Genomic DNA, 24054 nt, shown 5'->3' on the forward strand with positions numbered 1-24054 from the left:
GTGCCAATGCTTTCCACCGGTTATGGTTTTGAACTGACACCCATCGTTCATCACTGGATAAGATCGTGATCTAATGATTATCAAAATGGTATTACACGGGTATTATATTCTAATACGCTTGACCAGATAGGGTTTAGTGATAAGGCCTATGGCTGGTGGAGGTTTAATGCTTTCAGTTATACTAGTTAAAATCCTAAGCCCCATATATCCAGGAGGCTTATAGCTGTGGAGCTGATAGACTTCCTTACACTGTCATCTGGTCATCTGACTAGTCATCCGACTGACGAGTGCGCTCACACCCATTGCATGCTAGTGCCCTTGACTGGGGAAGGTTTAGTCAAAGACAGTACAGTTAGAAGATGGGCTAAAACTGCTTCTCCAATAGAAATCCCTGATCACACCTGTAGGCGTTGGCTAGCTAAGCACATTTGCAGAACAAGTTATTGATCTAAATGTCATCTCGCGCCAAAGTGTCCATGTGCAGGCCATCAAATTAAACCACTCCTTTGATATAAAGTAGTTTGACAAAAATGACAACATCTGTTTGTCATTTTCACAAGGTTGGAGTAATTGCATTTTCAACTGCTTAAGACATTGGCTCGAATCTATGTCGTGCCTTTAGATTTTGATAAAAATAATTTGCGGCCTGGTCTGCTTGGTCTGTTTCGCAAGTGTTCCTGGAAGTCTTGCAATGTTACGCCTCTGGGTTTAGAAACTGTGGTTTAGTTGTAGAGTTGCTCAAGGATAGATGGGGTATCAGTCTGGTTGTGCCATTATGCCACTCCTTGTCATGCCAAACATATAGCCTGGGTCAAGGCTAGCCCATAACAATAATAACTCTTAACATTCATGACTTGTTAAGGCTAAGGCCTCTACTAACATACGTCACTAGTCAAGGTGCCCATGGCTATACAGTAGCGGTGCCACTTTCCATCCCCTGCACGTCCAGATGGCACACTTGGTAAAAACCCACGTGGCCCAAGGCCTGATGGGATGCTCAACACCTCAGAGGGAGTCTGAGTAATTACCCCACCACCACCAAAGCGATGTCTCCCCTCTCCTGGCAACGTCAAAAGATAAACCCCAAATCAACCAACTCAGGAGACTACTGGAGAAATGCCTAGGCACCCGTTCCTTTATGCTCTATTTTTAGGAATCTTCCATTCAAAAGCGAGGCAATGGAGAGAACAACTATTGTTTCTGTAGGAAGAGGAGCGGCGTCGGAAACAAAAGACATTAATCAACTCAGCCTCATTCCTCGGGGTGAGAGGAGGACGGTTGTGCATACAGGAGGTATATTTATAAATAAGTGAGGGAAGAAAGAGGGCAGGAGGTGGTTTTAGGAAAAGCAGATTGTCGTCTGCTTTGTCATCTTCTTTGACTCCCCAGCAGGTGTCAGTGGAAATGGTTTTAAATGTTTGGCTTCGATTTGACTGGGTGTAGGCGATGAAACTTGCTGTCACGTGACATATGCTAAAAGTGGATAAATCATTGACTCAAAAGCCAAGTTGACATTTTGTGTGATGCTGGTTGGTGCTGCTCTCACTGTTTCCCCAAATATGTCAACTGCTTTATACAACCATAACTATAAAGCAGTTCTATGTACAACACAGTATATTATTTTATACCATTGGTAAAAGAGCAAACATAACATATTGTATGATGCTAGTTGATGTCTATTTCTGGGGACTTTTGGGGGGGGGGTTAAAAAGCTTGCATTCTTGGCGTCACTGTTGCGGTCATTGTCACATGTATTTGTGTGCTCCAGCTTCCAGATGGCAGCTGCCACAAATCCCTTCTCGCACTGTGACGTGTGACAAAAAGACGTACGTGTGGAGTGACATGCCTGTAAACGTTATGGCCTGCAGCACTTTCTTAACTCCTCGGCATAATGTATAACATTCATAATCAAAAAAGGATTTGCTATTGCTCAATCCCACCTAAAGAAGAGGGGATTGAGATCTTTAATGGCACCTTATCCGGGGTCCTTGGACCCCATCCGATACAGTAGTCCCAGGGTTTGGTGGGTGTAAGTGAAGTCTAATACATTTCCCTGCTTTTGGTCAAGTTATTAAATATTATGAACGGTATATTCGAAATTGACCCCATTTGCTGAGTTATAGCTCAGAAAAGCTTGAGTAAGCTGTCCATGAGATTGCAAGGCATTTTCTTGAGCAGTTTTTCTGTAAAAACAGAATTTAGCACATGCTAAATGGGACGGTGTTAGACTAGCACTCAGAATATGCAACAGCAGCTAGAAACAAGTTATATAAACGTGTCAAGTAAATGGCAAGAAAAGTACTATTACACTGCATTTGTTTTTTAAGAATGTGTTGTCTTCTAGAGGGGGATATAGGTATGGAGGGAGACAGGCATGGAGGGACACAGAGAGGAAGTGTCACGAACGTTGTTGTAATGGTGGTCGGACCAAAGTGCAGCGTGGTATGGTTCCATCATCTTTTATTAGAAGTGAAACACACAGAAAACAATAAAGCGCAAAATAAAACGTGAAGCTAATATAGTGCTCGCAGGCAACTATACATAGACACGATCCCACAAAGCACAATGGGGAAACAATAAAGCAACAATAAACAGCTGTCTCTGATTGGGAATAATACCAGGCCAACATAGAACTAGACAACCTAGATAGGAACACCCCGACCAAACAAAAATAGAGAGTAAAAAAGGCTCTCTATGGTCAGAGCGTGACAGGAAGGGTAGAGGTGGGATTTGTAACCCAGTTGGCAGCACTACCACTAGATCAGACTCCGGCCCAGGCCAAGGTCTACTGTACATCAGGTAAATTAATTACCGTCTCTACCCAATTGATGGACTCACCTGCTTTGGACCACGATACTGTCTTGATAGAGGCGATCGAACATGCAGATCTTCAGGACAATGCTTGGCTGGGCCACCCACACAGGCACGCACACAGCCGTCCCTCGGACCCCAATGGATATCTGTGAATAGACAAGGCCCCTGTCAATCAAAACTAGTGCTTGGATGATTCTGGGATATGCCAGAAGGACATTAATCTCATTAGACCTTCACACATTATATATTATTATAAACTAGGTGATTCGAGCCCTGAATGGGCCTGATTGGCTGAAAGTCGTGATATATCAGACCGTATACCATGGGTATGACAAAACTTATATTTTTACAGCTCTAATTACGTTGGCTTCCAGTTTACAATAGAAATAAGGCGCCTCGGGGGTTGGTGATATATGGCCAACATACCACGGCAAGGGCTGTGTCTGAGCACTCCGCGTTGCGCATAACAGCCCTTAGCCAGGGTATATTAGCCATATACCACACCCTCTCGGGCCTCATTGCTTAATTATATAGTATATTGTAAATATTGAGTAAATATAATTTTATTGACTACATCACACATTCTCATGAGAGGAAAGCTGTTTTTGTCATACATAAGTTAACGCCTGGCTATTGGCTTTGGCTGAATAGACTTTTGCTGTAGTTTTAGTTCACTCAGGTAATGATGATGAAATCATGAGTAAAATCTTACTGGTTCACAGGTTGGGTCGGAGAACTTGATGTGGAAGTCCAACTTAGCCTCCCCTGGTACGGTGGGTGTGAATACAATCTCCAACTTGACACTTTCAAACGGGCCCACCTCCCCCTCTCTGACCTAGGCATGGGAGGAAGTCTTGAGGGAACATGCCACAACAAGTCACATCATCAAAGGCAGGATCAGCGGTATTCATTAGTGCACAGCGTAGCAAAACATTCTGCAACGGAAAACATTTTGCAATGAAAACTAGTTTCATATTGGACAAATTCAGGTAGGTCCCTCCCCATTTTGGCCCATTTGCTTCTGTTTGGTTCCTACACTCCAGGTGAAATCTTTTTCGGGCTGGTTTTAATATAGTACCCTATATTTCACATCTGGTAGTGATACAGATGTGAAACTTCAAAGTCATTTAAATCTAACTACAGTCAATGTTGGGTGTCATCCTCTACACCATAACACAGGGATTTCAATAATAAGTTGTGGAAAGAAGAACACTTCAGTGTGGCACCTCACTCCAGGAAAGTTTCAATTCTCTGGGAGCACAATGTGTGTAAATGCGTAAAATGGTGGACACACACACACACACACACACACACACACACACACACGAAAGGAAGCGGGAGAAGCAATGCACCATTACCCCCAAGACAGCAGTAATGAGCCCAGAATGAGCCAACAACTAGACAGGTAGAGACCGCAGGACACATGACATTAGTGCACAAACCCACCATGGAGAGAGACAGAGAGAGATGACAGACTATCACTACAGAACTAGTGTGGATGTGTGTGTGTGTTGTAATTTTTTATGCATTTGGTCATGTCTGATAATTCACCATTTTACGCATTCACACACAAAGACCAAGGCAGAGATCTATCAATACAGAACTATACAGAGAAGTGGGGATGAAGAAAAGTTGTATCATAATAACAACAAAGGGCCCGATTTACATAGCACCTCTTATTTTCAGTTACTTACGTTCTTAACATACAGTTGAAGTTGGAAGTTTACATACACCTTAGCCAAATATATTTAAACTCTTTTTCACAATTTCTGACATTTAATCCTAGTAAAAATTCCCTGTCTTAGGTCAGTTAGGATCACCACTTTATTTTCTGATTGTTAAATGTCAGAACAACAGTAGAAAGCTTTTATTTCTTTCATCACATTCCCAGTGGGTCAGAAGTTTACATACACTCAATTAGTATTTGGTAGCATTGTCTTTACATTGTTTAACTTGGGTTAAACGTTTTGGGTAGCCTTCCACAAGCTTCCCACAATAAGTTGGGTGAATTTTGGCCCATTCCTCCTGACAGAGCTGGTGTAATTGAGTCAGGTTTGTAGGCCTCTTTGCTCGCACACGCTTTTTCAGTTCTGCCCACAAATATTCTATGGGATTGAGGTCAGGGCTTTGTGATGGCTACTTCAATACCTTGACTTTGTTCTACATAAGCCATTTTGCCACTTAGGAAGTATGCTTGGGGTTATTGCCCATTTGGAAGACCCATTTGCGACCAAGCTTTAACTTCCTGACTGATGTCTTGAGATGTTGCTTCAATATATCCACATAATTTTCCCTTCTCATGATGCCATCTATTTTGTGAAGTGCACCAGTCCCTGCTGCACCAGAAGCACACCTACAACATGATGCTGCCACCCCAGTGCTTCACGGTTGGGATGGTGTTCTTCAGCTTGCAAGCCTCCTACTTTTTCCTCCAAACATAACGATCGTCATTATGGCCAAACAGTTCTATTTTTGTTTCATCAGACCAGAGGACATTTCTCCAAAAAGTACGATCTTTGTCCCCATGTGCAGTTGCAAACCGTAGTCTAGCTTTTTAGCAGTGGTTTCTTCCTTGCTGAGCGGCCTTTCAGGTTATGTCGATATAGGCCTGAACGCGTCTCCTTCCTGAGCGGTATGACGGCTGCGTGGTCCCGTGGTGTTTATACTTGCGTACTATTGTTTGTACAGATGAACATGGCACCTTCAGGCATTTGGAAATTGCTCCCAAAAATGAACCAGACTTGTGGAGGTGTACAATTATTTTTCTGAGGTGTTGGCTGATTTCTTTTGACTTTCTCATGATGTCAAACAAAGAGGCACTAAGTTTGAAGGTAGGCCTTGAAATACATCCAGGGGTACACCTCCAATTGACTCAAATGATGTAAATAAGCCTATTAGAAGCTTTTAGAGCCATGAGAATTTTCCAAGCTGTTTAAAGGCACAGTCAACTTAGTTATGTAAACTGTGAGTGGTTGAAAAAGGAGTTTTAATGACTCCAACCTAAGTGTATGTAAACTTCCAACTTCAACTGTATGAACTAACAATTGGACTAAACTTTTGTTCTTCATTCAACATGCAAGTCTCTTCTACAAAGAACTGGTGTTGTACCGTAGTAATTATTTTCCAGTGTTGATATAGCAACACTATAGCAGTTACTCAAAGGTGCTGTACCTCTCCGATGGTGATGTCACTGCTGCTGTCAGAGGGCTCTTCCGTGCTGGCCTTGAGGGCCGGGCCTCCCTCCTGCTGCTCTGAGGCCAGGCTGCGTCTTCCTGAGGCAGCCTCCACACCCCCCAAGGTCTCTAACACAGCAGGTGTCTGGGCCCCTAATACCACACACACACACACACACACACACACACACACACACACACACACACACACACACACACACACACACACACGCCAATATTTGCCATTGAAACCCTCCTTCCTCCTTTCCCGGAGGTGATCACTGATCTGACAAACTTTACTGACGACTGATATAATTATCAAAGCATCTATTAATCAGATTTTTTTTAAACATGCTGAGTAGAGAGTTTAACTGTTTCATTTTTTACACATCAAAGATGCATGTGTGCATCATTTACCTGATTGTTTGGAGTCTGAGACTAGCAAGGGTTCCTGACTCTTCCTCTCTGATTTGAGTTCTCCTGACTCCCGTGATGCAGGGCTCTCCTGGCTGTCAGAGGCTGCCGCTATTGAAGTGCTCCTTTCCTGTGAAAGCTACACACACAAACACTTACAAAACCCCTATAGCACTGTCCAGCACTGGTCAGAGCAGTGTCTATTGGATATATTCAAATTACAGTGCATGCCGCTAACAAGACAACTGAACACAGGAATCAATTGCTCATGGTAAAAAAGTTTATATGACTGTAATGTTTCTATAAACCTGATATGGCACAGGGACATGTATGTGACTGGGATCAAGGGTCAGGGTCTCACCTCGGTGCTGGCGGAGGAGGCCTCAGACAAGGCATGAGTCTGGGCTTGGAGCTGGGACTGCGCTAGGCTAGGGCAGGGGGAGGAGACCAGGGTGAAGCATGTCCCCAGGGCCCCCTTGTTGGTCAGGGTGATAGCCCGGGAAATGGTCTGGCCCACCACGTGGGTACCAAAGACAATGAGGTCGATGTCCACAGACAGCTAGGAGTCATGAGACACAATGGAAAGGTGCATAAGTACTAAGAAAGCACATGGATGAGGTACACAGTATTTGAGAGTGTACATTTGTAGAGATGAATATCCCAAGATTGCAAATGCAATACTATACATAAGGAATAGAAGAATTGAGGCCGTGTGCAGCCATTTTAGGAAATATGCAGATGACAGCAGGTAGTAGGATACTAAGATAAATGTGCACTCCTCAGACGAGGTCCTTCTTAGTACTTACATCACATTTCTTAATGGTACATCTGATGGGAACAGAGAAGGGGCCAGCTGCTGACACAAACTGGACCTCTCCCTTCAAATCCTTATTCATCTAGAAGGACATCAATGGTGATAATTTGATAGGAAGGTAAATAACTCTTGGAGACAGATGGGTATGCTTGTCTGTCTGTTTGTCTGACTGACTCACCATTGGTTGAAAAATAACCTGCATGTCACAGGCCATCCCAGCTGATATTGGACCAGGAGGCTCAAAGCTGAAACGGAAGATTCAACCTAATTCAAACGAATGCATCTCACACACAGTGGGATATACAGTGCATTCGGAAAGTATTCAGACTCCTTGGCTTTTTCCACATTTTGTTTCGTTACAGACTTATTCTAAAATGATATTGTTTTTTCCCCCTCATCAATCTACACATAATACCCCATATTGACAAATCAAAAACAGGTTTTTAGACAGTGAAACATCACGTTTACATAAGTATTCAGACCCTTTACTAAGTACTTTGTTGAAGCACCTTTGGCAGTGATTACAGCCTCAAGTTTTCTTGGGTATGATGCTACAAGCTTGGCACACCTATATTTGGGAGAGTTTCTCCCATTCTTCTCCTCAGATACACGAACTCTGTCAGGTTGGATGGGAAATGTTGCTGCACAGCTATTTTCAGGTCTCTCCAGATATGTTTGATCAGGTTCAGGTCCGGGCTCTGGCTGGGCCACTCAAGGACATTCAGAGACTTGTCCCGAAGCCACTCCTGCGTTGTCTTTGCTGTGTGCTTAGGGTCGTTGTCCTGTTGGAAGGTGAACCTTCACCCCAGTCTGAGGTCCTGAGAACTCTGGAGCAGGTTTCCATCAAGGATCTCTCTGTACTTTGCTCTGTTCATCTTTCCCTCGGTCCTGACTAGTCTCCCAGTCCCTGGCGCTGAAAAACATCCCCACAGCATGATGCTGCCACCACCATGCTTCACCGTAGGGATGGTGCCAGGTTTCCTCCAGACATGACGCTTGGCATTCTGGCCAAATAGTTCAATCTTGGTTTCATCAGACCAGAGAATCTTGTTTCTCAAGGTCTGAGAGTCCTTTATGTGCCTTTTGTAAACTCCAAGCGGGCTGCCATGTGCCTTTTAATGAGTAAATGGCTTCCATCTGGCCACTCTAGAAGAAAAAGAAACGCACACCTATTAAGACGAGGTGCTGGCTAGCGGAGTAGAAACTTGAAAATAAAAGAGAGCCGCACACTCTAGGAGCTCAGATGCAAAAATGTTATACCAACGTTTCGACAGCCAAGCTGTCTTCATCAGGGTATCATCACAAACACTGCGGGATGACTCCTTTATATAGTGTCAAAAGACACAGGTGTCTGTAATCATGGCCAAGAGTGGCCTAATAACATTGGTTAATAATCAAATATTAAAATGTCATACAAAGAACAGCATACAAACAAATGGATAGCATCCGATCATAGATTAATTTGACTACACAAGTTTACAAACAATTACAATGACAAAGTCACAATAATCACTTCAGATCAAGTCTACGTTGAGACCGAAGGGCGCAAGAGTCTTTAAATTAAAGATCCAGGCAGCCTCTCATTTTAACAATAAAATATCAAGGTCACCCCCTCTCCTAGGGAGGGTGACATGTTCGATGCCAATATAACGCAGAGACGAAATCGAGTGGCCTGCCTCCAAGAAGTGGCAACTGGATAAGTAAAGTTTTTACACCTAATGGTGCTACGATGCTCTGAGATACGTACTTTTAATTTGCGCTTTGTTTTACCTACATAATTTTTACAAGGACAAGTTATAAGATAAATAACTGCCTTAGTGGAGCACGTAATAACACCTTTTATTGGGATCAATTTCCCTGTTTGTGGGTGTTTGAAGGATCTACATTTATAAGTGCCATTGCATTGAGCACAGCCATTACATTTGTAATTTCCATCCAGTAGGGGCGCAAATAGACGTTGTTTAGGAATATCTTGGGGTGGTAAATCAGAGTTTACCAATTGGTTTCTGAGATTTCTGCCCCGCGAGAATACAACCAAGGGAAGGTCCAAAAACACATTACCAAGACTATCAATGGATTTTAGGATGTGCCAATGTTTGTGAACAATTCCCTTAATTTGTTCAGAGCACTTTGAATAGCGGGTAGTTAGAATGCAAGAATGCGTCTTTTTGCGAGACTGACCTTGAAAAAGGTCATGCCTCGTTTTGTTTGGAATTTTCTCAATGGCAATATTAATCTGATCATTCTTGTAGCCCCTCTCCTTGAACTTTCTTTGCATCTCAGCCATATTCCTGTCGGAATCGGATTGTTTTTTGCAAATTCTTTTGAGTCGACAGAATTGGCTGTAGGGCAAACTATTTTTTAAGGGAAGTGTGTGACAACTATCAGCCCTCAACAAACTGTTACGATCAGTAGGCTTCCTGTAAAGATCAGTGTATAGAACATTATCTTCACACAAGATCAGAAGATCAAGAAAACTGATTTGACGTGTATCAGATTGCTTAGTAAAAAATATAATCAATATACCGTTTCCAAATAATGATGTGAGGCAAGAAAACATTTCCATCTGGCCACTCTACCATAAAGGCCTGTTTGGTGGAGTGTTGCGAGATGGTTGTCCTTCTGGAAGGTTCTCCCATCTCCACGGAGTAACTTTGGAGCTCTGTCTTGGTCACCTCCCCTTCTCCCCCGATTGCTCAGTTTGGTTGGACGGCCAGCTCTAGGAAGAGTCTTGGTGGTTCCAAACTTCTTCCATTTAAGAATGATGGAGGCCACGGTGTTCATGGGGACCTTCAATGCTGCAGACATTTTTTGGTACCCTTCCCCAGAAGGGCGGCAGGTAGCCTAGTGTTTAGAGTGTTGGGCCCGTAACCGAAAGGTTGCTAGATCGAATTCCCGAGCTGACAAGGTAAAAATCTGTCGTTCAGCCCCTGAACAAGGCCTTCATTGTAAATAAGAATTTGTTCTTAACTGACTTGCCTAGTTAAATAAAAATCTGTGTCTCGACACAATCCTGTCTCGGAGCTCTACGGACAATTCCTTCGACCTCATGACTTGGTTTTTGCCCTGATATGCACTGTCAACAGTGGGACCTTATATAGACAGTTGTGTGCCTTTCCAAATCATGTCCAATCAATTTAATTTACCAATCAAGTTATAGAAACACCTTAAGGATGATCAATGGAAACAGGATGCACCTGATCTCAATTTCGAGTCTCATAGCAAAGGGTCTCAATACTTCAGTTTTTTATTTGTAATATATTTGCAAACATTTCTAAAACCTGTTTTCACTTTATCTTTATGGGGCATTGTGTGAAAATTGATGTGGAAAAAAAATATTTAAATGAATTTAGAATAAGGCTGTAATGTAACAAAATGTGGAAAAAGTCAAGGGGTCTGAATACTTTCCGAATGCACTGTAAAAGAACAGTTCACATGAAAACATTTTATGATCTGCACCAGCCATTCATACTGCAGACAGACATTTCAAAGCCATTGAGACAACACAGCATGATATTCTCCATACTCAGTGGAATTATATTGCAGATCCATTTACACAACGGTTGTAAAAATTTGGCCAGATCATGTTAAACATTATGGATGCATTTGAGGCAGATTGAAATGGCAACATAGTGTGTGTGTGTGTGTGTGTGTGTGCGCTAATTGCTAAGTTCCACGTGCTAAGTTCTGTGTAAAAAGCAAACAAGTAAGACAAGTTCAAAATGAATAACAGCAACATTCTACAAAAAAAGCATCCAGAACTATTTCAATACTAAAGGATGTTGTGTCTGCCGGGAAAAGAAAAGGAATATAATTGAAAACAGGGGGGTCAAAAGTTGACATTAAGCTGTTATTCAGATATATGATCAGCACAACATAACAAGAGCAAAGGTTAGCATTCAATTCTTAAAGCTACTGATGTAAGAAACAGTATTCAGAAATTCCTAATCAATTAGGAAACATATGTCTGATATTGTATAGTCTACTAGCGCATACTGATGACCATGTTTAAAAAAATTATTGAGGCAAAAGCCAGTATCCCAAATATTCAATTGCTACATGGGTATCTGTTGACACATGCCAGACAGAGCCAAGAGATTGCCCTGGAGCACTCCAAATGTTCCAGCCTCCAAAAGATATAAAAGGCTACCCAATCGATACGGTGGAGCGAAAAGGCCGCAGGAGAATTTCTCAAAATTCAATAGATATGCAATGAGTTGGAAAAAACAACCATAAGCACAACAGTAAAGAAGACTGTAGAGCACAAGCTGGGAATCAGTATCAAACTATTGTGTGATTTTGGCTTAATGATTCCAATTATTATACAGTATATTGCTCTCATGTCACATAGACTTGAGCTGAAACCCATTTTGAGTCTGACACAACCAGGTTCAACCAATTTGACTAGACTAGTTTTGGAGTGACCTCTTTTTCAATGACAAGGGAGTGTTTTTGATCTGGACAGTCCAGAGGCTAGGAGAGGTGGGCTGAAATACTCCCTGGATCCCATTCCTCACCCCTCTCCAAATAGGACATACTATAGATCAGGGTTCCCCAATACGTGGTCCTCTGGGGATTTTATTTGGTTTTCTAAGAAATATATTTGTATTATTATTATTTATGTTGCTGTTGGACATAAAAGACTGTAACATCACCAGGAAATCAACTCAAAATGATATTAATTTTCGCAATTTGTTCTGATTTTGGGCCTGTCAATCACACCTATACATACCCTATATTATGTCTTAATTTACATACTTACATCAAAATCCATTAAAATACTAGTGAGAGAAATCTCACGTCATATCATGCTATTTCAAATAGATAGAAATCAGATTGACTTTCAGTAGTTCCAAAGACAGTGGACAGTAGCCTGCTGTGCCCTGGAAATGAATGAAAGAGGCCAAAATGGGCACGCTCACAGGCAGGATGACAGAACACAACCAACATCTGTTGTCTCAATAAGAAGAGTCACACTTTAACAAAGTATGTACTATCTACTGTATCTACCTATACCAGGGTTCCCCAATAGGAGGCCCGCGGGCCAAATTCGGACGGGAGTGATTTTATTTTGGGGGATATACATTTACTTTTTTGATGTTGGACATAAAATACTGTAAAATCACTAGGAAATCAGCTAAAAGTGATAATTTAGGAAATCTGTTCCCAAGTATTCCAACGTGTAAATAGAGAGGCATACTTGATCGTATCCCAATGTAATCAAGGTTTGTCAAATACTATATCTGTTTGGGATTTTGCAGTCAATTTGCAGTGTGCAAATGATTTATAACTATGTTCTGCCCCCGACCATCCACTCAAGGAAAATTCGATCCCACGGCTGAATGTAATTGGGGAACCCTGACCTACAATATCTGACAGTCTGCTTTCTAAATGCCATATGAAGGCATGGAGGGAGGCAGTCTTTCTAGGTTCAAAATAAATGTTTTCAAAGAAAAAAGAGAACAGTTCACTAGGGATTGAGTGTTGAGTGAGACCATATTGAAGACGTGTGGTGAACAGTACAGCAAATCAGCCCATATTTACAGTTATATTTTTTGTCTATGGCAGGAGCCCATAGGTGCAGTATGACTGCCTGGCATATACATTATCAAACCCTCCTGGGTGACACCGATCCTATAACAAATCAATTAGCACTAGGTAGTTCATCAACATTGTTAACACCAAAACATGCCTGATGGCTACATATGGTGCTGTGCCAAAACATGAGTCCTGTCACATTAACCAGAAGAGAGGAGCCATATGACAGATTCTGAGTCAGGTGTCCATTTTGGAACACTCTCTGGCTTAGTCTTAGGCATTAAAAGCACTGAAGGATGTAAGTAAGCCAAATTGTTTATTAAAAAAAATGTTTAAGCTGTAAAAGTGCTGCATTTTAATGTGTATAACGCCTTAGTAACGTTTGGCAGAGCCTGGGCAGTCCACATAGCAGAGTCCCAGCAGTAAGGCTAAGACATGGCAGAGAGAATCAGCCCTGGCACACACACAGCTATGCTGGAGAGGAAGAGAGTTGGGGAGCCATTTTTAGAATTTCAGGGGGCGTTGAAAGAGAGATGGACGGGCGGCGTGTAAAAATCAGAGCATGTTCTTGGTTAACGTTGTTCTACCGCTGAGCAAATGTTGATTTCAGATACTTAAGCCCTGAACATAATGGTCATTTAAGGCCTTTTAAATAACATTTTAAAAGAATAATCCTCCAAAACAAAATACTAAAATCCACATTACAGATTACATAACAGTCCCCAATTTAGTTTTATCAATCACAACAACCATATTGCTTGCATTATAGTACATTATAGCAATCCATCCCCATTTTCACCAGAAAATCTATTGGGTACAGATCTTTCGGGTACTTAAAACAACATTCCATTAAGGTATTCAAATCTACCTTTTCAAAAGTGATACTACAGCGTACGATATACCCAATGAAGGATCCTCCTCCTCTGGGTCACAGTACTGGTGGATGTTAGGCTGTGGCACTGGCACCTCAGAGTAATGGGTGAGCTGAGCTGAACGGCTCACTGAGAAGTAGAGTGTGTGTGTGTGTGGTCGATGTGTGCAGACAGGTCCTGCCAAGGCTCCAACCAACCCAACCACGAGACACTGACTGGGCTCTGAGCAAGCAGCAGCCTGGGAGGACAAGGTCTTAGTTCACTCACCGAGGCAGGAAGAGCAGAGGCCCACATAACTGCATAAAGTCAGAGATATCTCACTATCTCTCTGGAAAGGGATAGAGTGAGTGGTGTGGGACCCACGTGTAACACTCATCCCTCCATTGTTTTGTGGGTGGGAGGGATGGAGGCTCAGGACAAAGAAACACATTACCAAAACTGAGCGAGAGTGTAGGCTTTGCGAGGGGGTGGATGCTCGAGGGAGAAGTTGTGCAGACCCAACCAAACATCTAGGATCAAATTACCCAACCTTAAATTGTTCATTTGACCATTTGAAGGATTGTAAAACAATTTGACCCTAGACCCATACATTAACTGTTCCCTGTTTTTCTGAACATACGAGAAATGAGTAACAGGTTTTGATCGATTAGCAAGACAGTTGTTTTCCACTTCTGTTCCAATTCAACCTACCATGGAACTGAGGCTATAACGCTCACCTTATAGAAATGAAATCCATCAGATCCATGGTGACACCAAGAAACTTGCAATAATTGGTTGTGTAGCTGACATTAGTCAAGGTGACCTTCTTCTTGTACACCTGTCCCACATCAAAATCCTGCAACAGTATTTGGATTTGTGAAATACCTGCATGTCATTTTGTCTGAAATGACTGCACAGTATGAAATAACTGCATGTTCTGCAATACAATAAATAGTTACACAATGCAGAACAATGTACCTTGAAGAGGATGATTTCTGGCTTGCTGATGAAAGGTGAGCCTTTAAATTCCTTCCCCTGTATAACTCTTTTACCAGCCACTGGCTGTTTCCCCACCGGCAGCAAAGACATATCTCGTCTCTCTGCTCGCGACTGTAATGATTTAGCATCTTCATTTGGAGTGCTCTGAAAAATCAGGGGGGAAATGAACACCAATTCAGGTCATATTTCAAAGTTGAAAAATATCTATATATTGATATACTACAGCTTGAATTTTAAACAAACAGATAACATTTTGGCATATTTTTATTTCAAAGCCATATTGGCACAAGAGGGCATGGCCAATGCAACCAACACCATGCCATGGAACAAATGAAATAAACAATATGTTAACAATTATTTAGAGGCAGCAGCTCTAAATGCACAAGTACACGACAGTAGATAAACTCTACAAACAAAACATTAATAGTGTATGATTGTATTTAGTAGTTGCATAATATGTAGTGTACTGTAGAGACTGGCCTGTAGTTATTGTCTACCAGTGGAGACCATTCTGAATTCTCATAGACAGGCCATTCATGTCCTGCTCAGTTAATCAAGGCAGGCAAGGCAGCATCCAGACACAAACAAGACAAGACATCAGCCTTTGAGGGAAAGCGCAAATGTGATATGCATTTAGGAAAATTGCAGTGATTTCAGTCTCACCCTCAAGAGTTAAGGAGCTGAGTAATTTTTGCCTATGGTCCTTTTCTCATTACAACTCAGCTCCCAATCCAAACCCAACCCAATGTGTCGTGGTGTTATGAGGACATCATTTGCAGAAGTGCATGTGAAAAGTAAAAAACTTTCCGCATGACTTCTCGCACACAGGACTATCTGGCCTGAATGACTGTCATGTTCCGTTGGAGGCTTCCAAGGCACCAGCAAATGAGAAGTGATGTCTGTCGCCATGGATCTCAAGAGTGGGTGAGAAGCAGTAGAGGCAACCCACTGCTGCTGGCTGGGGAGTATTAGAGCAGTTCTAAAGCCGTCCGTTCTCCTGTTCTATAGAATGTGACCGAGAGGTACCAGTCCCAGTTTAACATTTATTTCTAACTTACTATTTCATAGTTCTCAATGGTCAATTGTGTTTCCAGATTTACCACAAGCCTATAAGGCTTGATTGACTACACTATAGAACAAATGACTTATGTTTACTATACTTATGGATATACATTTATTTTGAGATGGAACACAAAAATGAAATAGAGTTGAGCATCATGTCTAATCTCAATATGATTGTATTTGTGAGTTGATGATGATGTGTGTCATTAAAATGGTACCTGGTGAACTTGACGTGTCTGGTCCCAGAGGCCAGTGAACTCAGGCTGCGCCAGGCTGTCAGTGAGGCCCTGCTCCTCCTCCAGGTCCATGCTCTCCTCCTGGTCAGACAGCTCTGATGAAGAGCTGCTGTCACTAAACACTGTGTCCTGCTGGGAAGGACGTGAGGGGATGTGTGGATGCTCATGGTCGAAAACAGACACATCAAGCTGTCACAACGTGCCTTCAGTGAGATGTGCAAAACTCTCTGCCCACATACATACGCACATGCACACGCATACACACACGACGAGAGGGTATTAGGTACCCTATTACTGCTGTGAAAAATAGCCAACTATTTATGGAGTTTTCATGTCATGTGTACCAATTTGTTTTATTTGACTCTTGTTTCAGCAGTCTGAATTCGTCATCTGTGATATTTCCACTCACTCGTTTTCTTTCCTCTTCCTTCGTTCCTGCCGGCTGTGGATCAAGGCTCTGATGGAGCTTCTCTGGAGATCTCTCCTGCCCAGCCATCCTCTCCCCACGGCTGACTTGGGTGGGAGGGAACAGGAGAGCATGGTGCCTCTTACGTCTCTCTAACAACTCCTCTTCCAGCAGTAACTTGGAGACAATTTCCACCCGTTTGGATTTCTGCTTCTCCTGAAATTCTCTGAAAAATGACCACAACAAGCCATTGTGAGCAAAATAGGATCATATTTCTCCTTGGCGCGTTATTGTGAGAAGAAAACACCCACTCGTTGAGTGGGAGAGAGAAGTAGATTGATCAGAAGAACACACTCTTTCTTTCGGTGGAATTCCTGGAGCTTTTTCTGTTGGTACATGTACTTGGTGCTGTTGATACCCTGTGTCTGTAGGGACTCTCTCAGCTGTCTCTCCTCCTCCTCTTGTCTCCAAGCCTGGGCTCTGGCCCTCGTCTGTTGGGCTCGCAGACTCTCCTGGAAACAACACAAATGTAGAGTGAACAAGGTCAAGGAGGGATGACACTTTCCCTTCGTTCCTGAGGACAAAACACAAACTCGGCTTTCAGTAAGAATAATACTGACGCTTCTTTAAGCAGGGAATATACTGTGTGATTTGAAAACAATGATGCAATGATTGTAGTACTCAATTAGAAATTAAATTCTGCAGTGAGGGTTTCATCACACTGTGTTCACTCCACTAATACAGTAGCAATTGGTCAAGATTATTAAACTACTAAATCGTACAAAGAGGTCCAGAATGTATTCCCAGCTTAATACAGTAAATCAGAACAAATGTCCATCCATTGGAAGGCAGAAGTAATTGTGTCACCTTGTGTTCATGACAATGTGACGATGCCCATTGCTATTTTCCATTATGCTGGACCCTCAGAAACACGAGCAAGGAGCTGAGGACCAGCGCTATTATCTTAACTCTACTCAATGCTTAAACAATAGCCTTGGGCCGTTTCATGTTCACCCTGAAAAAAAGTGTCCACTGCTTACTTGGGTGCATGCAATGTTGGCCTTCAATGACAGGACTGCCTGCATCCTTTTCTGCCTCAGCCCTCGATTCTGCTGCTCGTTCTCTGCCTCTTCCCGATGCATCCTGGACACAAAAGGGACATAGCGATCACTCAAGAGCGAAGGAGGAGGATACATTAATTTGATATGATGTTAATTATAAACTTCTACGGGATATCTGGTTATCAACTCTCTTACGAGTTCATAGCTAAGTTCAATACATTCTATATGCTCATTTTATAGGTGTTACCTGTTGATAGGTTGAACACAGCTGTTACCTGTTGATAGGTTGAACACAGCCGTTACCTGTTGATAGTCTCTTTTAGATACAGCGCTGCTTTCTGGCGGCTAGCCTGCGCCAGCTCTGTGGTCCTCTGATAGTCAGTCTCCTCTTCCTTCTGTGTGGCCGCCTGCCTCCTGTTAACAGACAGACAACATCACGTTCAAACGGAAGGAATCTTTACGAATGACAAACGAATTATCTCCATAACATTAGACTTTGCATGTCTATACAGTTAGATCAACCTGGGTCATGACAATATTATGGAACATTTTATCATAACAACCATGCATGGCACTCTGTATGTAGTCTTTCATGACAGACATAACGATTAAAATGTAAACGTGATATCTTGTATTGGTATTTATTATGGATCCCCATTAGCAGCTACTCTTACTGGTGTCCAGCAAAAATTAAGGCAGTAATATACATTATAATAAAGAAAATGTATGCATTAAAATACATTTTACAACATTTTCACAATACATTAACTGTGTGCCCTCTGGACACTACTCTAGTACAACACACAATCCAGGTGTGCGTGTGTGTATGTTATGTATGTTTGTACAAAGTTTCTGGGTGTCGAGATTACTTTGTATGTGACATTAGTATTGTCTAGTTTGTGTGCAATAAAGTTATGTTGCTCACAAAAAAAAAAAAAAAAAAAAGGAGTGAGCTGCTTTACGCTTTGAGGCACTGTGTCCGGAGCTGCAGGCTCTGGGTGGAGGTGTACTCCTTCTGCAGCCTGGCCTCCCCTCTCTGGGCCTGCAGCGCCTGGTAGGCCTGCTCCTCCTCCTGCACCTCCACACGGAGGAGGGAGAAACGACCCATTTCCACCTCCACCTGACACATTTCCAGTCTGCAGAGAAAGGGGGAGCGGTTGGATGGAGAGAGAGAGAGAGAGAGAGAAAGAGAGTGGGAATGGAGAGAGAGAAAGGGTGAATGGGGAGGGAGGGAGAGGAGAGCAGAGCAGAGAGCGAGAAAGGGGGGCGGAGGCAGGGAAGGTCAAGGATGAGAGTGGTGCTAAAGCCAATGTGCAGCACTATGAAATTCCAGCTGGGAACTGAAGAACTCAAGTCTGCAAGGAAAATGGTTTGTTCTAATGGGAGCTTGTAGCAATAGAATCAAATTGCTCTTGAAAAAGCATCTTGGATGCAACAATAAACATCTGTTTGAAGAAAGAATTATAATTGCAAGTAGCAGAAGTATTGTAGCTATTTGCCCAACTGGAATAGCACTCAAAGGGTGAATATCTCTTTAGGATAGATAAACTTGGCAGTCACTTTGAAGCCTTGTAATGGGGCCTAAATCATGCTGCTGCAGTAGTGCAGACTCACTCATGTTCCCTCAGAGTGGTGGCCACATGTGACTCCAGCTCCTCCTCTTGCTGTAACTCCTGACACAGGCGCTTGTGCTGGGCTCGGAGGCGAAACACGGCCGCACTGCATGAAAACAAATGGGTGCTAAGAGACATTGTATTTGTTACCTAAGTGTTGTATAAAAGAAGATCATTATCATCTAATTGTTTTATTTGGATCAAGTCAAAAACAATCCCATTAACATGGGGATAAAGAGGTCATCAGCTGGAGCCATAAATATCATGCGTCTCAGAGTAGAAGTGCTAACTTAAGACCAGTTTTGCATTGTAGATCACAATTAATACGATTACATGGACAGGGGGAGGGGATCTGACCCTAGATCATCACTCCTACTCTTAGTCACTTGATACAGTACATATGCCCCCTGACCTGGCTATATCTGGGTTTGCTTTGTATGTGCCTACCTGTTGTCGTCCTCTTTCTGTTGCTCTATCTCCTCTTCCACTCGAGCTCTCTGCCTCTCCAGCTCAGAAATATGCAGACGGCAAACTTTGAGCTCCTCTCTGGAAACCAAGAAGTAAAGGCAAAACACTGCACTAAATCTACAACAAACTACAATGTGAAAAGCTCTCATTATGACAGTCACGAGAACATTCAGAGACGGGTAGCAAGCTCATTGGGTGCTTAATGGCTTTCTGTAACACAAAACAACAACAAATGTAGACACATTATCGGAAATGCTTCCTCTTTGGCTGAAATTATTTTTCTTTTAATAGTCAAATCAATGAATTACAGAAACGGTCCTTTGGTTTAGGGCAGGACTAAAAAGGGGGCATTGGAATGTCTTTGGGCAGAACAAATCTTTGATTTGTGTTAAGGTGGCATACAAAGGTCTGATCCTTGCCAAACACAGGCCATGTCCTAAATTAAACTCTATTTCCTTTAAAGTGCACTACAAAAGTATTTTGGATCCAAACACAGACCTGGCTTTCAGCACGTTGTGCTCCTTCTGTCGGTGGAAGCAGTCCAGCTGGTCCAGGTTTCTTCTCAGCTTGAACATCCGTGCTGTCTCAGCATAACTCTTCTTTCCACTACGTCCGCCATCCTCCCCAAGGTCGTCATCATTATCCACACTTTGCAGATTAAAGAGACATTGGCTAAGGTTTGGTGAATGGTCAAGAATGGATCATTATTAATAACATGGAGTAATCTAACAATATAAAGCACACCACTATTAATGTAAAATAATTTCTTGATAATCCTTCATCTCATTCCCAGACACTTGCGCAATAGTCTTGGAATGAGATTAGATAATCCTAGACAAAATATTATTATAAGTAAAAAGTTAATTATAAGCCAAAAGCCAAAATTGCCATGTTGTATAATAAAGTGGAATATTTAAAGCCGAATTAAAACAGATTTTTCAATTATCAAACCATCTGTCCTCAAAGCAGCAGAGACACCCACCAGTTAGTAGCATCTAACTCTAAAGACAACTCTGCTGCATCCGTTGGTTGTGCTGGGTCCTCTCTGAAGGTCTCCGCTCTTGTGCCTTCATCTGAATTTGTGGGAATACAACTTTATAATGGATAACTAGCTAGGCTACCGTATGTTTGCATTTGCATGCATTTGTGATTAAGGCCCTACAAGGCCATACAGGGCCATACAGAACAACAAATGTTAGATCCTGATGAAGACAGCTTGTCTGTCGAAACGTTGGATATTGGGTTATTCAATTATTGCATCTGAGCTCCTAGAGTGTGCGGCTCTCCTTAAATGTAAGTGTTCTATTCCGCTAGCCAGCACCACGCCAGAACAAATGTTAGACCTAGAGTTAGCTACCTCCTGTTTCCTCATCTTTCCAAGTGTCGACTGGAGGATATTCAGAATGAAAGGATGAGATGGAGACTTCCTCTGAAGAACTATCCCTGGCAGGTACGTCCATAAGACCTAAATTGAACAACATTGGTCAACAGAAATAACTTGAAATGACAAAGAGCTCACAGACCTATGAAACATGTTCAGGTAGATAGGCGTTTGCAACAGCCAACCCCGCTAGCTAGCATTGTACAAACTAACTTGCTAGCGAGCTAACCTGAGTTGAACAAGTAGTGTGCATGTGGCTACTTTAAAATCTTATCTTATCTTGATTGACTGTGTTACCTGGAGATCTTTCGGCAACTTCGAAGTCGCTAAATGTGTAACTTGCAGGCTAGCTACTGTCTTCTCTTGTTTGAACCGTCAAGCCACTGAACAGCCAGCTGCCAAACATGTGTGTTAGTAGTGTTTCCATGGACACCAGAGAGGGGCGGAAGCTATACGGTGAGATGTGTGGGTTCTTCTCCCCATTTCCCCCTTTTCAAGCCCATATGACGCAATATGAATTTGCTTTCATCAGAGGAAAGGTACAGTAACTAGTGTGTTAGACTGTCCATATCCTCTATCTGGTATTCTCTCCCTCTTCTCCCCTCATCTTCCCTCAGGAGAGTGGGAGAGCAACACTACAGTTGATCGGTGGGTGAGTGACAGAGACAACTAGAAGAAAGGCTTCTGAGTCATTAAACATTGCCATTTGTCTGTAAATCAGCAGATCCATTAGTTATAAATACAGGTAACTGCCAAAATAAAGGAAACACTTGGGTAAACGAAGAATGCAAAGTTGGGTAAGTGTACCTATTAAGCCGACCAATCTAAATGTAGATATTCCCAATGTATATACAGCCCCAATTTTCATAAGAAAAGTGGAGATGAAATTAAAGATGATCTCGTGTGAAGTTTTATGACTTTACTTACACCATTTTTTTTAATGTGAAATAAAACATACTTGATCAAATATGTGAGAAGTCTGGGCTGGGCTTAACTGGGTACCAAATGTTCCCTTTAAGCCCATGGGTGTTCCAAATAAACCCACCTCTTAAATAATCAACTTTAATTCATTTCCATATGTAAAAACTTACAAACTGACATTTCTTATGTAAACTTAAATTATAATAATCTCCCCTAAAGTTATTAAAATAAATGTATCATTACTATTCATCATGTAAGTAGCATTCATAACAGGGGGTGTCCACAGAGATCAATTTGGGCCCAGGCTTTTGTTCTTGCCAACCAATACACACCTGGTTCAACTAATCAACTAACAATAAACTTCAATCAATACTTGATTAGTTGAATCAGGTGTGTTACTGCTTGGTTAGAACACAAACCTGCACCCGGATCAGCTTTCAGTGGATAAGATGCCATACATAAACAACTTTTAATTAATTATCTGAAAGCTGGTTCACATTTGCTGTACTCCTATTCTTGTTAATTAGTTAAACATGTCTTCCTAAAGCCTGTCTAAAGACTGTTTCAAATTTCCCTCTCTACTGTATTACAAAGGTACATGTGGTGAAAAAAATGGAAACACCTGGATGAATGCGGGACAACAATATGACAATTGCCCGGCCCTAACTGCGCGAGAATTGTCCAATAGTCATCTTCTTGTCCCTCATTTGTTTATTACTTGTAGGTCTTTTATTCCTTAAACCCTGATCTTAGTCTCCTCTCTCTGCATCAATGACTACCTGTCCACTCCAAACATCTTGGAGAGAGTACAAAGGCTTTTAATTGTTCCTAGTTGTTTTTAATCTTGGTAAAGGCACCATGGATAGATGCATAATATGCATAGCTGTAGTTTTTGAGTATTTGAATCAACTCACATCTGACGAAAAAAACAACATTTTATGCTCAGATTTATTGAATATTATGGATATCAACAAACAATCCCCATGTGTTTCAATGCAAATTGGGCTTAATTGGAATTGGAACAGAAAGTATTTATGGTAAAAAAGGCAGAATAGCAAAGTTTATTTGGAAACCAATGGTCTGGGGTATAAATGTACACAATATATTACAATATTATACAAAGTTAGTATTGATAATATTGAACAATATTTATTCCATTTGCTACTGTACCCTTTAAAGGTAGACTCAGCTAATTGACTTTGCAACGACCAGCGAGATATTGAGATGAGCGAGTATCTACACATGTGCAGGGGTTTGCTTCACACTGTTCACAGCATGGTAGCCAGAGTACCAAAACAGCAGAGAAGTTGAGCCTCGCACTTCAATGATCTTAGTTGTTGTGGAAATGAACCCACTATGCTGTTTATTTTCTGCATCTACGTCATATGGCTGAGTCTACCTTTCAATAAATATCCTAATTCCAAGTTACCTGCCCTCTACAGAGAGGTGCATTACTAGGATTTTGAATTTTCTTTGTGTATCTTTGTTTAAAAAAAATGAATAATGAAATGAATGTTATTGCAACATATGATGTTTATGTTACCATTGTAATAATACAACTGTATAATTTAAGTAGGCTGTACTTGGGACTTGTATTGAAATAAGTAGGCGAACATGCAAGTATAATAGCTAGGATGCTTATGAGCATATTATGTGAGTGTATTGTCAACAATGTCTTGACATTGACATCCAAATTCCTGCCTACAAAAATGTACTACACCCTGCAGTTAAGAGTTAACTTGAGGGAGAGTATAGCCTGAGTCATAAAATCAACTTATATCATTTTGACCTACATACAATCCACCTCAATCATGACTTCTTTGGGCAGCTCTGAGCGGCTTATGCAAGATCATTATTTGAATTTCATCTTTAGGTTTAATGGACTGTGAATCATTGGTGTGAGACTCTTCGCCCATTTGGTTTTTAAATGCATTGATTATCTAAATTTAACTGACTAAACGTGTTAGTTAGAAGATTGCCTTCTGTGTCATAGGACCTTGACAAAAACAAAAAGGGAGGCTGAGGCATTAAATTCTGATGTAAATGTTCACTCACTGAAGAATTTATTATGTTACTTTTGAAAGATTATAATGAACATCTTACATGTATTTTTTCTGGACTGATAAAAATCAACACCAGCTCAGCAGAATTTTTGTTCAGGGTTTGAAGTGCAAGCTGGAAGAAAAAGAAAGATAACATCTTGGGGTTTATGTAAATTTGGTAGCCTATGCAGGAAGCCATTTTTAGTCCGTATAGGCATACAAACAATTTCTAAAATGCAATAACTCCTGATTTTGATCCTA

General features: G+C 41.7%; 1 protein-coding gene across 4 annotated transcripts in view; it reads right to left on the minus strand.

Annotated features, from left to right (window-relative positions):
* Positions 1 to 20909, minus strand: part of cfap74 (cilia and flagella associated protein 74) — a 46828-nt gene extending 25919 nt beyond the window's left edge. For 3 of the 4 annotated variants that reach the window (XM_064957071.1, XM_064957069.1, XM_064957072.1), the window contains exons 1-20: positions 20807 to 20909; positions 20432 to 20522; positions 19948 to 20097; positions 19429 to 19527; positions 18983 to 19087; positions 18331 to 18504; positions 17672 to 17782; positions 17348 to 17450; positions 16662 to 16819; positions 16311 to 16533; positions 15884 to 16033; positions 14583 to 14747; positions 14342 to 14460; positions 7394 to 7460; positions 7208 to 7297; positions 6763 to 6960; positions 6405 to 6540; positions 5986 to 6140; positions 3527 to 3649; positions 2839 to 2960 (exon numbers count right to left, since the gene is read on the minus strand). In XM_064957071.1, coding sequence (XP_064813143.1) covers positions 2839 to 2960; positions 3527 to 3649; positions 5986 to 6140; positions 6405 to 6540; positions 6763 to 6960; positions 7208 to 7297; positions 7394 to 7460; positions 14342 to 14460; positions 14583 to 14747; positions 15884 to 16033; positions 16311 to 16533; positions 16662 to 16819; positions 17348 to 17450; positions 17672 to 17782; positions 18331 to 18504; positions 18983 to 19087; positions 19429 to 19527; positions 19948 to 20097; positions 20432 to 20522; positions 20807 to 20909 — 2642 coding nt within the window. The remainder of the gene's footprint in view (positions 1 to 2838; positions 2961 to 3526; positions 3650 to 5985; positions 6141 to 6404; positions 6541 to 6762; positions 6961 to 7207; positions 7298 to 7393; positions 7461 to 14341; positions 14461 to 14582; positions 14748 to 15883; positions 16034 to 16310; positions 16534 to 16661; positions 16820 to 17347; positions 17451 to 17671; positions 17783 to 18330; positions 18505 to 18982; positions 19088 to 19428; positions 19528 to 19947; positions 20098 to 20431; positions 20523 to 20806) is intronic. The other variant, XM_064957070.1, reaches the window with a different exon arrangement.
* Between the last annotated feature and the right edge of the window lie 3145 nt (positions 20910 to 24054).

This window comes from Oncorhynchus masou, chromosome 33 (assembly GCF_036934945.1).
Source record: "Oncorhynchus masou masou isolate Uvic2021 chromosome 33, UVic_Omas_1.1, whole genome shotgun sequence".
In the NCBI taxonomy this organism is placed as follows: Eukaryota; Metazoa; Chordata; class Actinopteri; order Salmoniformes; family Salmonidae; genus Oncorhynchus; species Oncorhynchus masou.